We start from the raw sequence: 17296 nt of genomic DNA, 5'->3' as shown, positions 1-17296 counted from the left end.
GGCCCCAGAGGGGCACCTGAGAACAGCTGGGATTCCTGCGTGGGCCACGGCCCTTGGGCGCTGGTTCTACATGCACCCCTTTCTGCTTCCCCTCACCCCTTCCTCCTCCTTTTTCTTAGAGCAAACAAACGAAGATGCAAGTTTCCCACCGGTTGTTCTTGGTCCTCAACACGGCAGGGGAGAGAGAGACTTAACAGCCTTTCTCCGTGGGTCCTCCTACATAGCAGGCATCGGAAATTGGGACACACTCGGAGCTGAGGTTTCCTGAGCCATATTTTATCAGCCCTGGCTGCCTCTTCCTGTCTCCAAATTCAGCACCAAGAAACTCTGGCCTCTGGTCCAAGCGCCAAAAGGAAAGAGAATTTTCAAACTGAACATAGTGGAAACATGGGAAGAAAGCTACTCCTTTTCTTTTCAAGATTTTATTTATTTACTTATTTATTTAAAATATTTTATTTATTTTTTGAAGACAGAGATCATAAGTAGGCAGAGAGGCAGGCAGAGGGGGGTGGGGGAAGCAGGCTCTCTGCTCAGCAGAGAGCCTGATGCGGGGCTCGATCCCAGGACCCTGAGATCATGACCTGAGCTGAAGGCAGAGGCTTAACCCCCGAGCCGCCCAGGTGTCCCTAAGATTTTATTTATTTATTGACAGGAAGAGAGAGAGCCCAGCAGGGGGGAGCAGCAGAGGGAGAAGCAGACTGCCCACGGAGCAGGGAGCCCATCATGGGGTTTGATCCCAGGACCCTGGGACCTGAGCCAAAGACAGATGCTTAACAGATTGAGCCACCCAGGCGCCCCTCCTCTTCTTCCTACTTTTTTTTTTAATTAAGAGAGGGAGAGATGGGTGCCTGTGTGGCTCAGTGGGTTGAGCGTTAGACTCTTGGTTTTAGCTCAGGTGAAGTCATGGGATGGAGTCATAGGATGGAGCCCGGGTCAGGCTCCACGCTAGGTGCAGAGTCTCCTTGGGTTCCTCTCCTCTCTCCCTCTCCCTCTGCCCCCTCCCAGCACTTTCTCTCTCTCTCTCGCTAAAATAAATGAACAGCTAAATCATTTGAAAAAGAGAGAGAGAGAGAGAGAGAGAGAGAGAGAGCAGGGGGAGGGACAGAAGAAGAGAATCTTTTTTTTTTTTTAAGAGACAGAGAGGGAGAGAGAGAATCATAAGCAGGCTCCACGCCCAGTGCGGAGCCCTACAGAGAGCCTGACACGGGGCTCTATCTCACGACCTTGAGATCATGACCCAAGCCGAATTTAAGAGTCTATGCTTAATGGACTGAGCCACCCAGGCGCCCTTCCACACCTTATTCTTAAAGATTTCCTACATTGTCAACAACTCACCAAGAACCTCATGTGCCCCCCTCCCCCTGCCACTGTTCCCTCCCACCTAGCACAGTGCTGTAAAGAGCCTTAAATAGAAGAAGAAAAAGTATGGGCTTTATTTCCTAGGCAACGGCATTCGGGGGCCCTTTGAGTGTTTTTGAGCATGGTACAAGTGGCGGTTTTTGAAAGATCATTCCAGCTGCAGGACGTTTGATTGACTGGAGGAGAGAGAGAGCTGAAGCAGGAAGACAGATGACTCCACTAACATGATTCTGGCAGAGTGACATCCAGGCACGGTGCCAATAAATGCTGGTTGAACTGAGCTGCTCTGACTTGGGACTCAGGAGGTAGGAAGAGACTTGAGCCATGCCCTCAAGAAGGGTGATCGCTCCATCAGTGATCGGGTAAGTGGGAGTGAAGCGCAGGGCAATCACAAGGTTCTGAGCCTGGGAGCTTGGATTGGTGGCACCATGAGCAGAAAAAAGAGAAGCCAGGAGAGGGTGCTTGTTTAGTGGAGGAAATGGAGGATTCTGGTTTTAAATAAGCTATTAAGAAACATTACATTTATGGGGGTTTTTAGTTTCTAAAAAGCAAGCAAGTTCGCTGTAGAAATTTTACAACACAGGGAAAATGATAAAAGAGAAAACAACAAACACTCATAACATTCATGTGTTCTGTATACCTTTTGTTTCTTACAAAATAGGGATAATTCTATATATTCCTTTTTGTAGCCTGACGCTTAACAAGAGTGTGGATGTTTTCCTGAGAAATTAAGCATACTTCTAAAACATTATTTGTACTGGCCACATAGCATTCTACAGAACTAATCTTCCACTGCTAGACATTCCACATGTTTCCAAGTTTTAAACAATAGAAACAATAATTCTTGTTCTTACAGGTTTGCATAGATCTTTGATTATTGTCTTAAGTTAAATTCCTAGAACTGAAGCCCACTGGGTCCAAGGGCACACACATTTGAAAGACTTTGGTACATATTGTGAAATCATTCAATAGAGAATAGTACAAACGTCTTATTTCCACCACCAATACAGGAGAGGGTCTGTTCACCTATACTTAGACCAACTCTAAGTTTCTGAGGCTTTTAAACCACTGTGAAAGGATCATTGAAAAATGGCATCACAACGTTTAACTGCTTGTATTAGTGAAGGTGAACATTCTTTTTATGGTTCAACTCTATACATGCATTGTGTATAAGGTACACATATATGTGAGTTGCCTATTCACGTCCTTGCCCATTTTTTTTAATTGGTGCTTGTCTCTGTCTTCTGGATTTGTAAAAGCATGTTTTTAAAAGACTTTTATTTATTTATTTGAGAGAGAGAAAGAGCAAGAGCATGAGCTAGGGGAGAAGCAGAGGGAGAGGGCCAAGACTCAGAGCTGAGCACAGAGCTCAACGCAGGGCTCGATCCCAGGTCTCTGAGATCACGATCTGAGCTGAAATCAAGAGTTGGACACTCAACCAACTGAGCCACCCAGGTGCCCCAAAGCATTCTGTATGTTAAGGAAAATAAGACAGTTTTGATTTTCTGGTGAGATATGCAGGAGAAGAAATCCAACAATTACTTACCCATATGGGACTGTAGGCTCAAGGAGAATTCAGGACTGGGGTATGAATTTAGGAGTGGGAGGTATGAAACTGGATGTGTTCTCCAAGAGATCGTACAGAAAAGAGCTGGAGATTGAATATAGGAAATGCCCACAAGTAAGGAATGGGAGGATGGAAAGGATTCTTCCACACGAGGGAAATGATCAGAAAAATAAGACATGACCCAATAATTTTCTAGCACCGGAGGCCAAGTTTGAAGTCAGGAAGAATTACAGAGAAATAACCATTAATCTGAAATTTGGTGAATTTGGTGACTTTAGAATCCTTATTTCTTCTGTGTCTTTTTACCTAGTGTCTATCCAATACGCAAAAATTAACTGGGAGGTTTGGGGACGAGGGGACATGGGATCTGGTTACTGTGTTTTTCTTGCTAAGATTTGAGAAGGAAACTTTTTGTCTCAGTGCTTGTAGTTGAGAAAGCTTCAAAAATGTATTTGTGTATATATTTCCTGCTTTAGGAAATCCTGTCTAGCGAGCACCATTGACTCTTGTTTTGATAAATCTTATAAGATGTCAAGTCATCATTATGAGTATTAGTCCTCATTGTTCAGAGCTAAATATGTAGAGGTAAAAAGGACATTGGACTGAATGTACACTGACCCCAGGACAGCCCCTGGAAGTTTCTGTCCTCTGCCTCATTAAAGCTCTGCTATCTTATCTCTTTCCTCTTTCTCCTTAAGGTGGCCTGATTACCTGAGGCCTTAATTACTCTGACTGCAGTTAACTGCCCGTTCCCTGGATTACAATATGTGCAAGAGAAGATGGAATTGACAGCTTGGCCCAACAGTAATACCTCAAGTTATCATCTGGAGTAGCAGGTGGTGGGTGCCATGTTTAAGGCTGGAACTGAGATGCCAGAAGGGCCACAGTCACCCATCTCTGAGGCACCTGGGTGGCATCTGCCTTCGGCTCAGTTCATGATCCCAGGGTCCTGGGATCGAGTCCTGCATCCGGCTCCCTGCACAGCGGGGAGTCTGCTTCACCCTCTCCCTCTGATCCTCCCCCATCCCCAACTTATGTGCTCTCACGCTGTCTCTCAAATAAATCAATAAAATCTTTTTTTTAAGGGCCCATCTCCTGTCACCCTGCAACCTCCCTAGGAATCTATTCTGTAGAAACTCAGTATCTGGGCGCCTGGGTGGCTCAGTGGGTTAAGCCACTGCCTTCGGCTCAGGTCATGATCTCAGAGTCCTGGGATCGAGTCCCGCATCGGGCTCTCTGCTCAGCGGGGAGCCTGCTTCCCTCTCTCTCTCTCTCTGCCTGCCTCTCTGCCTACTTGTGATTTCTCTCTGTCAAATAAATAAATAAAATCTTTAAAAAAAAAAAAGAAACTCAGTATCTGTACAAAGATCCATGTACAAGGAACTTCATTACAGCATGATGACAATACTGAAATAGTAGGGGGAAAACTCATAAATGTCTGAAAATAGAAAAATATTTAACTAAATTATGGTACATGTATATTCTAGAATATTCTGCAGGCATTAAGAAGAATGTGGTAGGTCTTGGGGCACGAGGGTGGCTCAGTTTGTTGAGCACCCGACTCTTGGTTTCTGCTCAGGTTGTGATCTCGGGGTCGTGGGATGAGCCCCCACATCAGGCTCTGCACTCAGCGGGGAGCCTGCTTGAGGTTCTCTCTCTCCCTCTGCCCTCCCCCCACTCATGTGCACTCTCTCTCTCTCTCTCCCTCCCTAAAATAAATAAATAGGGGCGCCTGGGTGGCTCAGTTAGTGAAGCATCTGCCTTTGGTTCAGGTCACGATCCCGGGGTCCTGGGAGTGAATCCAGCGTTAGGCTCCCCACTCAGGGAGGAGCCTGCTTGTCTCTCCCTCTGCCTGGGGCTCCCTCTACTTGTGCTCGCTCTCTGTCAAATAAGTAAAATAAAAATCTTTAAAAAATAATAAATTAAATACATAAATAAATCCTTAAAAAGGAAGAAGAATGCAGCAGGTCTGTATGTTCCGAGGCAAGTATCTCCAAGACATATTCCAATGTAGAAAAAAGAGGCTGTAGAACAAGCAGCACAGGGGGAGGCCACATGTGCAAAAAAAAAAAAAAAGCCTGATATATGTGTGCTTGCGCATAAATGGTTGTGAATGCATAGAAAGAAGCCAAGAAAAAAGTACCACCAAACCCAGGAACGTCGGTGGCTACCTCGGGGGAGCAATACGGAAACAGGGGCTTACACAAGGGGCTAGTCTGTATGCTTCCGTATTATTTGATCCTTTTACAGCATGAATGTATTCACACAATACCCATGTCATTTAAAAACATTTTTAATACAAGAAAAGAGAGCTCTCACTCAGCTTTGCAGCAGGGGTAATTAGGATGCCAAATCTGAGAAGAGCTAAAAGGAAGGCAAAGTGAGAGAGTGCTCCTGAGAATTGGGAGAGCCCCCCTCCCCCCCCCAATTACATTTCCTGTTTTCTCCCCATCTGCAGTCACCTGTGGTTTGAAATACGTTATACCACATTTCATATCACGGGCAGAAACACCGCTCTCTTTCTCTTCCGCCTCGTCCCCTGGGGACACACCGATTTCATTTTTTAATTGAATATTCAAAGGTGCATGTTACTAAGAACGAGTTATGGCGGTTCCAGCTGTGCAGCTTGCTCCCATTGCTGTTATTCTGAAAACAGAGAGTCCCATAAGCACCCCGATGGGCAGTCCCTGTCTCCCTGTCCCCCTCCCCCACCCCACCCCTCTTCCAGCCTTGGCGGGATAGGAAGCGAGAGGTCCAGGAGGCCTCTGGGAACTGAGGATCCATCTGTATCAGTGGAGTTTCCCCGCCTCCGCCTCGAGTTGGGGGAGCTGAGTTAGTAGCTGGTATGTTGAAGAAAGAAAACAAAACGAGGCACCTGGCTGGCTCAGTGGGTAGAGCATGGGACTCTTGCTCTCCGGGTTGTGGGTTCAAACCCCACGTGGGAGGCAGAGATGACTTAAATCAATAAAGAAGTACAGAAGTATGAGGCCAAAACATAAAGGTTGGAACTCATCGTGCCTTTCCCTAAACTTTCTCCTCTGGCCTCTGCACCTTGTAGATACACTGGAAGTAGGATTCACTCCAACAGTCTCACATGTCACTTACTGGTGGGCCTGATCTCTCACACCTTTCCTTTCTCCATCTCCGTCCCAGTCCTGAATGCCAATTTTTGGGGAAGGGACAGAGGGAGAGAGAAAATCTTAAGCAAGTTCCACACCCAGTACAGAACCCCACTCGGGGCTCGATCTCACCACCCTGAGATCATGACCGGAGTCCAAATCAAGAGCCAAAGCTTAACCGACTGCGCCCCCCAGATGCCCCTAAATACTGATCTTTTCTTTAATTTAATTATTTTTATTAACATATAAAGTATTATTATCCCCAGGGGTACAGGTCTGTGACTCATCAGGCTTACACATTTCACAGCGCTCACCATAGCACATACCCTCCCCAGTGTCCATCACCCCCACACCCTCTCCCTCCCCCAACCCCAGCAGCCCTCAGTTTGTTTCCTGAGATTAAGAGTCTCTTATGGTTTTTCTCCCTCCCGGTCCCATTAAATACGGATCTTTGATAGATCCTACAACCCTCAGGATGATCAAAATCAAACAATAGTTCAATGATGCACAATGGAATATTAAGCAGGTGATAAAGACATTTTCTTTTTTTTTAAGATTTTATTTATTTATTTGACAGAGAGAAATCACAAGTAGATGGAGAGGCAGGCAGAAAGAGAGAGAGGGAAGCAGGCTCCCCGCTGAGCAGAGAGCCCGATGCGGGACTCGATCCCAGGACCCTGAGATCATGACCTGAGCCGAAGGCAGCGGCTTAACCCACTGAGCCACCCAGGCGCCCCAACATTTTCTAAGAATATTCAGTGACATGGGAAAATGATCACCCAATAGGCAAATGACAAAACAAAACAAAACCCTATATATACAGGATCATTCCAATCATGGGGGAAAGCATATATATATATACATATATATATATATTAAATTTTTATTTATTTGACAGAGAGACACAGCAAGAGAGGGAACACAAGCAGGGGGAGCGGCAGAAGGAGAAGCAGGCTCCCGGCCAAGAAAGGAGCCCTTATGCGGGGCTCCAGCCCAGGATTCTGGGATCAGGACCTGAGCTGAAAGCAGAACCTTAATGACTGAGCCACCCAGGCACTCCGCCTGAATGTACAGAAGAATATACAGTTGACTCTTGAACAATGCAGTTTGAATCGCCTGGGTCCACGTATGCATGCATTTATTCCCCATAAATACAAGAAAGGACTACAAATGTGTTTTCCCTTCCTTATGCTTTTCTTTTTTTTTTTTAAGATTTTATTTATTTATTAGAGAGAGCGAGGGAGGGGAGGCAGGGGGAGAGAGAGAGAAAATCTCAAGCAGACTCTGAGCTGAGCAAGGTCTCAGTATGAGGGCAGAGCTGATGTGGGACTTGATCTCACGACCTCATGACCTGAGCCGAAATCAAGAGTTGGACACTTAACCGACTGAGTCCCCCAGGCGCCCCCCTTATGGCTTTCTTAATAACATTTTACTTTCTCTAGCTTACTTTCCTGTAAGAATACAGTGTGTCATACAGATAACATACAAAAGATGTGCTGGTCCTACTATTCCTGTTACGGGTACAGCTTCCAGTGAGCAGTAGGCTTCTGAGTAGTTAAGTTTTGGGGGAGATGAAAGTTATACGTGGATTCTTGATTCTTCACTGCAGGGGGTTAGCACCCCCAACCCCTGTGTTGTTCAAAGTCAACATTATGTCAAAACGGTGACAACCGTTACTTTTGGGGGCACCTGGGTGGCTTAGTTGGTTAAGCATCTGCCTTTGGCTCAAGTCATGATCTGGGGTCCTGGGATCGAGCCCCGCCTCGGGCTCTCTGCTCAGCAGGAAGCCTGCTTCTCCCTCTCCCACGCCCCCTGTTTGTGTTCCCCCCTTCGCTGTCGCTGTCTCTCTCTCTCTCTCTCTCTGTCAAATAAATAAATAAAATCTAAAAAAAAAAAAGATACTTTCGGGTAGAGGGAATGTGGATACTGTTGCTTTTCTGTGTCTTCCAAATTTCCAACAATAGGCATCTTTTACCTTTTTGGGGGGCAGATTTTATGTTTATAATCAGAGTAGAAAAATGTCATGTTTTCTTGAAGATTTCATGACGATGCTTTCCAAGACAAGAGAAGTAGCCTCAGATATTTTAGCAAAATCTTCAACCACAGCTCCGAGAAAGGTGCTTTACATATAGATAATCAGAAAATCCGGTTAAGTAGTCCACTTTGGGGCAGTTTTATTGTATGTAAACATTTATTTTCCCAATATGAGAACAAAGCCCTATTATTATCCTTACTATAACATTATATATACATAACTTATTATACGGTATAACTTATTATTATAAGGATTCATGGGAACAAGAAGTCAAATCACATATCCACAAACTTCCAGAAAAACTGCTTGCTGCAGCAATCAGGTGGCTGAGAGCCCTCTCCACGGCCTCCAGTCGGGGAAGTAGACGCCAATGTATTATTGGCCCTAAGAACCACAAAAACACTGATAAGTTCCCAGAGATTATTAAAAACAACAACAACAAAAAACCCTCCAGTGTGTCTCCCACGGCAAATGTCAGGATTTCCCTCCTGCCGATTAAGCCAGGCTAAGAGGAAACTGACAAGAGTAGCAATGCCCTGAATTGGGAGAGAGACGTTTGGAAGGGGGGGCCCTTTCCAAGGAAAGAGAAATCTTGCCCACCTGGGCCTTTCAGTGGGGAAGCAGCTTCAGGGACCCTGGGGAAGCACAAAGGAAACCATCTTTACCATGCAGGGAGAAGGCCCATTTTTGGCAAATCCAATAGAAGAAACTCTGGATTTTAATACACCAGATCAGTTCCTGAGTGGCTTTTCATTCTATAAAAGGATTCGCAGCAGGATTCCATTAAATGGCCAGCTCTCCTAGTGCATTTAAAATGGGATTCAAATAGACAGAAATTCAGCCGTCATGTACCTTTATAGGAAGACAATAGCTCACTACACCTATGGGCAGACCATCTGAACCGCTGTTTCTGTTCCGCTTACAGAGATCCTGCTGAGCTCAAAGCACAGACTTGCCTTTCCCTCAACTCTCTCCCCACCCTGCTCGCTCCAGAGAGTCAAAGCAGGGAAGAGGTGGAGTTCAAGTCGTCCACCTCAGACGGATGTAGAAGCAGGCTGGAGCCTAAGAGAAATTAAGCTGGAGAACAAGGAAACAGAGGACCATACAGCGTTAGAGCTGGTCGTGGCCCTGAAGGCTCACCTACGCCAACCAGCTCATTTTGCAAAAGGGGAAACTGTCTGAGAGAGAGGAAGTGATTTGGCCCAAGTCATGGAGGGGTTTGGGGCAGAGAGCGGAGGGGTGCAGGGCTCCCGGCCCTGGTGAGCGCAGGGCCGCTTTAAGGTGGGAAAGCTTGACTCCAAGTTGGCAGGTATTTTCCTTCAAGCTTCTAAAGTTCTGGGGGCATCGGGCTTGTGGCTTAAGGACAGTCAAGAGGGACAAGAGTCACGGATCACGACCTGGACCCCTGTGTGCTCACCGAGGTGGGTCTGGCCCATGGAGGGCAACTGAGGCAGTCTGATTTGGGCCTAACTAAGCCTGAGCCCCAGGGCGACCTAACCCAACTAGCCAGATTCTAGGTAAAAGCCAGTTCCATCTCAGGCCAGGGGCCACTCCTGCTGGTAGCAGGTCACCTTTCCCACAGAAAGCCAGATTCCCTCCGGGCTGGGCTCGTTAAACAGAGCTTTCGAGGTGTTCTGGCCACTGTTATCTCTAATCTGCTTTAAAAAAAAAAAAAGAAAGAAAGAAAAGAAAAGAAAAAAAGGTTTACTCACAGGCCTCTGGATGAATGCCCAGCTGTCCTCTAGGGAGCCTGAATTTGCCTCTGCCTCCATCTGGTCTCATTTAAAGTGGATCTAAGAAAACCCAGTTCCTGCCTCCTCGCCGGTGCTCAGAGCCGGGGCCTTCGCTGGGAAAGGAAACTCGGCACCGCCTCACACCTCATCAGGGTCAGAAAGCAGAGATCTGTGGCTGTTACCCCTGGGCCTTCTTTATGGGGATCCAGGGGGCCCTGCCAGGAGAAACCTGAGCCCTGATCCTGTCTCTCACCTCCCCACCCCGGAAAAGGCCTGCAACTCTTTTCCCCAGTCACCTTTAAGTGAGTGGAACAGATGACCCAAGTCCAGGGCCAGCAAGGAGCACGCGGCATAATTCTCACCCTCCTTGAGCACATATGTGGCCTCCTTCCCCTTGCAGGCGGCGGAGAAACCCACGGTTTCAAATCCCAGCAGCAGAAGCCTCCTCCTGCCAAACCGAGGAGGAAGGGTCTGTGTTTCTAATTTATTCGGCTCCTCCCCCACCCCAGTTGTTACTTAAAATAATCCATCATTACATGGCTGGTGGCTCCAAGATTTTTATTTAAAGCAATATGGGAAGAAAGAAAAAAGAAAACCCACACGTAACCCATGACTGCGCTATCTGGGATTGAAGCGGAGAATCTTTTCACCATCACGGATCGAGGCATCCAAGGATAATCTTCTCTGAGCTACACCCTCCCCGCTACGGGTGCACTGGGGTGGGAAGGAATGCAGTGAAGAGAGGGGGAAGTTAGGGTCTGGCAGGATTTTTATTTCTTAGAAACTTCGCGAAAAGGGCAGGTTTGGTTGTTTTGAACGGATCTATGTCATCCGGTGTGGGTCTCACTGTTTCAGCCACTGAACAACACTAACACACACTTGGGACTAAGTCCCTTGGTCTCCCTGTACCCATAAAAGAAGAAAACACAAAGACTCGTCTGGGAAATATAGATGACAGCATTTGGAGACCACTGAAAGAAACCTTTTCCACTTATCCATGGTATTCTCTTTCCTTTCTCTTCTCCTTCTCTTTCTTGAATGTGGTCCAAAGACTACACACCACTTACAAGCCCTTCTCAGTTATTCGCGCTAATAGAAAACCATGGCTCTGATAATCCAGAAACCCAGGCAAGTCTAGAAATCAATCCTGTTTGGTTTTGGAATACCTTTTTCCAGGGGACTTATCTTCCTAATTAGTTTTGCTCAGGCTCATGCAACGGGTGTGTTCCCTTGCTGCGCACAAAGGGAGGGGCCGTGCTGGGTAACAAAGCCAGCAATTAACGGAAAATTTACAGCAGAGGCTCCGCAAGGTAAATGCTATGCACATGACTGCAGATCAAAATCTCATTATACTATACAGACAAACCGCTCAGCTGTAATGCAGTTTTGTAATAAGAACACTGCTAACACTCAACATTTCCAGGATTTAGGAAATGAAAGGAAACGGGGATGATTCTTGCCTGTCATGGGGGGGGGGTGGCTTTCAGAGGGCATGGTCCTGTGTGCCTTGGGCACCACATACACCCCAGCACCTGGCCCAGGGCCTGGCAGAGTGCGTGCCGCTCAAAACATGCACTGAAGGAATGAACGAGAAGAGAAGTGCATGAATGAACAAATGAAATGCTCCCAGGCCAGGAGCAGAGTGAGAGCTCACCCATCTTCACACCCACCCCCTTTCTTAGCCAAAGCCCTCAGGAGGCCTTTCCAGTCACCCACCACCCGCACTGGAGGCGGGACTGGGTCCGCTGGTAATGAATTCTTACAGCAGGCCACAGCTCAGCTGTGTAGCACTGATCACGATGATAATTATATAGTTATTTAAGTCTGCCTCCACTACTAGATACTAAACTCCCTGAGGGAAGGGACCGTATGCCTTTGGTGGGACGGAACATTGTCATTTCCTGCCATCCCCAGCTTTATTTTCTTTTTAAAAAAATATTTTATTTATTTGTTTGACAGACAGGGATTACAAGTAGGCCTAGAGGCAGGCAGAGAGAGGGGGAGGGAAGCAGGCTCCCTGCTGAGCAGCGAGCCCAACTCCCGCCCAGCTTGTCTTGACCTGAGCCTAAGGCAGGGGATGAGCCAGCCGGGTGCCCCGTCCCCCCCAGCTTTTTCTTTGGAAAAGTCTCAAACACAGAAAAGTCAGAAAATAATACCATGATCAGCAATGGTTTAGATCACCTTGATTTAGATTCAATGAATTTTTAATATTGGAGGCCGTGCGAATTTTCTTCTTATGTTTAAAGATTTACTTACTTATTTGAGAGAGAGAGAGAGAGAGAGTGCAAGAGTGTGTGAGCAGGACGGGGGAGGGCAGAGGCTGAGAGAGAATCTCAAGCAGATGCCCAGCTGAGCACGGAGCCCTCCCCCATGCCGCACTTGATCGCATGACCCTGAGATGATCATGATCTGAGCTGATAGGAGGAGATGGCTGCTCAACTTCCTGAGCCACCCAGGCACCCCAGCCATGTACATTTCCCTCTGTGCTGTGTCCTCAGTGGAGGTATGGGTACATACTGGGGTTTTGCTCTCCCCGTTTGGAGTAGACTATTCCTTTTGGTGAGGCAGGGACCTTCCAGGGGGAATGGAGGGTAAATGCCATTTGGTAGCAAGACTGGAATGCAGAGGCAGGCATCTGCCAGCCTGTAGGCAGTTCCCCGGGTAGGGCAGTGCAAAATCTTTCATTAGGGAGAAAGACCATTCCCCGGCTGCCACCGGGGGACAGCATCACTGTCCACCTTGTGGGACTGGTTCAAGCCAGACTCAATGAGCTGTTCCTTTTACAGGCCAGCACTTAACAGTCTGGACCTAAAAATGCAACACTGAAAGAAACAGCTCAATGAAAAAGCCAGAAGATGCAGCCCCTGAGGCCTGCTGGGCTGTGGCTTTCTACGTGACCTTGGACGAGTCATGTACCCTTAAACAGTATATATTAATAGCAGCCCAAGTCACCTCACAGGTAGGGGCTGGGAGTGGAGACAGCCCAAGAATCTTCTGAAGTTCTCTAATTATTTCACAGTGTCCACAGTCTGTCTCTCCAACTAGACCATAAGCTTAAAAGCTGGGCGCCTGGATGGCTCAGTCCATTAAATGTCTGCTTTTGGCTACAGTAATGATTCCAAGGTCCTGGGATCATCCCAGATCCGGCTCCTTGCTCAGCAGGAAGTCTGCTTCTCTTTCTCCTCCCCACTCATGCTCTCTCGCTATCTCTGTCTCTCTTGTCTCTCAAATAAATAAATAAATAAAATTTAAAAAAAATTTTTTTCAAAGATTTTATTTATTTATTTGACAGAGAGAGCACAAGTAGGCAAAGAGGCAGGCAGAGAGAGAGAGAGGAGGAAGCAGGCTCCCTGCTGAGCAGAGAGCCCGCGGGACTCAACACCAGGACCCTGAGATCATGACCTGAGACGAAGGCAGCGGCTTAACCCACTGAGCCACCCAGGCACCCTTAAAAAAATTTTTTTTAATTTAGGGCGCCTGAGTGGCTCAGTGGGTTAAAGCGTCTGCCTTTGGCTCAGGTCGTGATCCCAGAGTCCTGGGATTCAGCCCCCGCATCGGGCTCTCTGCTCAGCTGGGAGCCTGCCTCCTCCTGTCTCTCTGCCTGCCTCTCTGCCTACTTGTGATCTCTGTCAAATAAATAAATTTTTTAAAAAATTAAAAAAAATTTTTAATTAAAAAAAAAAAAAGCCAGGAATTATGTCTGCTACTTTTTTTTTTTTTCTGGTCGAGTTCACCAGGGCTAGCCACAGTGCTGGACACTTATCAGTGAAAAGTCAATGAGTGGACACAATGGAGAAACGGTTTTGGCATGCAGAATCTTCGTGGTGTTTGTTCAGATGGGACGGGATTGGACTGCGTACTCAAAAGCTGAACTTCCAAGCAGCATGCATGCCCAGAGAAGGGTCCTATCCAACAACTCCATGGCCTGTTTTAAGTCACTAATGATGTTACCTAACTAGCCATGGTGACCTTCAACTGATTCTGGAAAGAACACCTCCCCCGTCACGCACACAGCAGACTGCTGCTTGGATGGCACCATGTCTCAGAGCTCATTCAAAAGAACTCCTACACTAGACACACTTAAGTTGATTCTCCAGTCTTCTCTTCCCGAACCCTGGATACGTGGTCCTTGGAAGAAACAAGCAGCAACCAGACACCCAAGGTCTCCTGAGTTAATTCCATCTTGCCCTGGTGAATTACAACTTCTTGCAGACACAAAGGAGAACAGAGAGACAAATGACACATAAACAAGAGCTTTACAGACTGGAGTGGGGGGGGGCAGGGAGAGTGACGTCAGTCTTCCCAGAAACCCATTTATCCTGATAACAAGGTCTCAAGTGCTTGGGCTGCTCTTTCAGCTTCGGAATCTGGCTTACAATTATCTTCTTCATCATACGGTATAGGCAAGGCCAGCCAGAGCAAACTGGAACCATGCAAAGCAAACCAAAAGGCCCTAAATCACCCCCCCAACCCCCCATCCGCCAAACAAAGGGGACCTCTGGGTTGCCTCAATCTGCCTGAGGTGAAACACAACCTTCTGGAATGTTCCCCATTACGACATCTGCCCTGCAATCCTAATCCAGGCAAGGGGGACTGGTGAGGGAGCAAGGACAGGTCGATGCAAATTAATTAACTGACAAGAAAAATCATTAGTGTCCTTTTTGGTCACTAAAGACAGGGCAAGTGTAATCCAGGAGACTTAATCCCTCTACTTAAGCCATGCCATCTCTAAAATGCAGGTAAGAGGGAGCAGAAAAGCACTCTGGGAACCTTCAAAATGCTACAGCAATAAATATGACAGTGCCAATCTCAGAGAGAAAAGAATTCTATCAAATTCCATGATCACAGAGCCTTGTCTACCTACTCCTGGTCCTCTTGCATCATGACAATGTAAAGATCTGGTTCTGGGGTCTGCAGGGGTTGGGGAGGTTCAGAAGAAATCATCCTGCCCTTCCAGACAGAGACAAGAGGGTGGAAAAAATTCATATATATCCTGTAGAGAAAATACAACCAGATTCTGGATTCAGATTTTGAAAACAAAAACGAATCAATTTCAATTACAACAAATACCTAGAGGTTTGGGGTTTTTTTGTTTTTGGTTTTTTTGTTTGTTTGTTTGTTTTTGCTCTGGAATTACAGTGCATAGACTATTTCCCTAAATAAGTAAGCCACAAGGTTTAAAAACTTGTGTGTGTGTGTGTGTGGCTCCGAGATCTTCATCCAGTAGTATATGGTGTTGTGGGGTTCACCATCCCTACTTCACTCTCCCTCACCATAGAGTGAGTGAGGGTAACTGCGGGCTTCTGAAGATCTCCGATACCACGGAGGAAGAGAAATGTTAGACTGTTCCCCCAAATGGAATCACCCCCTCCCTTTACAACCAAACTTCTGGTCTAAAAAAAAAAAAAAAAACAAACAAATATGGAGATTCTGGTCACTTCAGTTATGATTTCTCTGAACATCCCAGGCTGGAAAACTTCAGTTCTTTAAAAGAAGGTTTTGTTTGTATGTTTTTTGTTTTTCCAGAGTCTGTTGCCAACAAAATGAGACGGCACCGCTTTTGCAAGCCTCACACTTACTCTCCTGCGTCCCAATAGAAAGAAGCCACCTGCACAGGTTTTGGCATACAAGCCCAGTTACGCGCAACACGCACCCGAGGCAGACCCCCAGGGGCTGGCAAACCGCCGGTCAAGGTATCCAGAAACATGCCAAAACACGCAGCCACCCCCTCCAGACCAGCGAGCGGCACACACACGCACACGCACACACGCACGCACGCACACACGGGACCCAGAGGCACCCGGCACAAGCAGAGAGGGGTTGGGACACAGGGACACACGCCACGGAGGTGAGCGCCCACAGAGAAACAGGCGGACTCATCTAGGGTCACAGACAGCCCCGGCGCCGCCGCCTGCCCGGCAGGCACGAGTGCGCGCGCGTGCACTCGGACGCATACGGTGATACACACACACACAGAGACGCAGTCACATATGTAATGCATATGGAGAAACCCTACCCCAGCCAGTCACCTCCCCGCCCCCCCCCACCACTCACCGCCTCCTGCCCCGGGCTCACCCCAGCCCCGCGCCCCTCTTCCGCAGGAGGCCCGGGTCCCGGGGAGGGGATTACTGGGCGTAGGGGGGCGGCCCGACGGCCGGAGGAAGCGAGACCAGGGAGCCTGGGACCTCGAGGGCTGCGCGGCTGGTTCGGCCATTCATTCGGCAACGCCCCAGTGGCGCGGCGGCAGCTGCAGCAAGGGAGGCGGCGGCGCTCACTGCAGCCCTAGGGCAATGCAAGTTCAGCTGCCGGCCCGCAGCCTCCGCCAGGCCCCCTCATCCGTCCGCCACCCGCGGGGACAGGCTGGGGGAGTGAGCCGCGGACCCCGGGAGCAGATGTCCCGCCGCGCTTTGACTCTTGGATGCTGCCCGCTGCCCTAGCCGCGGCGGTGGCGGCGGCCAGGTCTCCTCCACCCTTCTCAGGCCCCTGGCCCCTGGCGCCGGCACCCCAGCCGGTCACTCACCACCTGGCGAGCTATATCGGTCGCTGCCATCGCTCCTGCGTCCGCCAGGGCTGCCACGGGTGCCGCCGCCACCAGAGCTGGAGCACAAGAAACAGCGGAGCTTCTCCGACAAAGAGAAAGTGTTACACTTCGGGCGCGACCAAGTCCGGTGGGGGGAGGTGCGAGGGAGGGGCCCCCGCGCCGCCTCTCCAACCCCGACCTCCCCTCTATCGCCCACCCCCTCGGAAGTGGGGTATGGGGAGGGGGCGGATTTCACGCCCCGCTTCCCCCTACAGCGAGCCCAGTTCCAGTTCTCCCTGCAACCTCAGCTGTAGGCCTTTGCGAAGGGGGGCGGGGGCTCCCCTCGGTGACCACGTCCTCTGCCCCCCCCGCCACTGCCTCCGTGGTACGTCCCGACCTCTGCTGAATTGTCACACCCCCCTGCTCTCGCCTTACATCCCAGAGTCCCCAGACCCCGGAGGCTGGAAGGGAGCCCCCGCCCCTCCCCCTCCCGCGCATAGCTTGGCGGCTGAGCTCTGCAGTCCTCCTCCCCCTCCTCCCAGCCCCCTGTACCCCCTCTTCCTCTCCACCGAGATCTCAGGGTGCTCCGATGGGAGCGCCAGCGGCTGGAGACGCGAGGCTCCTCTACACCTCCTCCCACCCCCTCATGGCCCGGGAGGGGGCAGCTGCGGCACCTGCCGCTCCACAGTGGAGCTTAGATAGAGGGGGCAGTTGGGGGGATCCGCACTGCGGCCCCGCAACTGAGCTGTGACGTGCAGAGTCCGAGGCCCACAGACTCGAGGTCCCCTTCTGCCCTGGGGTTTCCAAGCTTCGGATGCTGTAGGCTGTAATTTCGTGGAGCCGAGCTCACCACTCCTGGGTCCTTCATACAGACAGACCCCTCACTCCTCTCCCCACCAAGCCCTAGAAGCTCAGCGTGTGAGCGGGGGTTCAGACCACGACCCCCTTCTAGCGCCTGGGTCT

The 17296-nt window shown here is 49.0% G+C and overlaps 1 protein-coding gene across 6 annotated transcripts in view; it reads right to left on the bottom strand.

Annotated features, from left to right (window-relative positions):
• The window catches only part of SEPTIN6 (septin 6), a 60638-nt gene extending 44183 nt beyond the window's left edge, over positions 1-16455 (bottom strand). For 2 of the 6 annotated variants that reach the window (XM_044236077.1, XM_044236078.1), the window contains exon 1: positions 16334-16455. In XM_044236077.1, the coding sequence (XP_044092012.1) occupies positions 16334-16363 (30 nt within the window). In that variant the 5' untranslated portion in view covers positions 16364-16455. The remainder of the gene's footprint in view (positions 1-16333) is intronic. The other 4 variants (XM_044236079.1, XM_044236080.1, XM_044236082.1 and 1 more) reach the window with 3 other exon arrangements.
• Positions 16456-17296: the final 841 nt, after the last annotated feature.

Source organism: Neovison vison, chromosome X (genome assembly GCF_020171115.1).
Source record: "Neovison vison isolate M4711 chromosome X, ASM_NN_V1, whole genome shotgun sequence".
Taxonomy (NCBI): domain Eukaryota; kingdom Metazoa; phylum Chordata; class Mammalia; order Carnivora; family Mustelidae; genus Neogale; species Neogale vison.
This window is presented reverse-complemented; position numbering and strand designations above follow the sequence as displayed.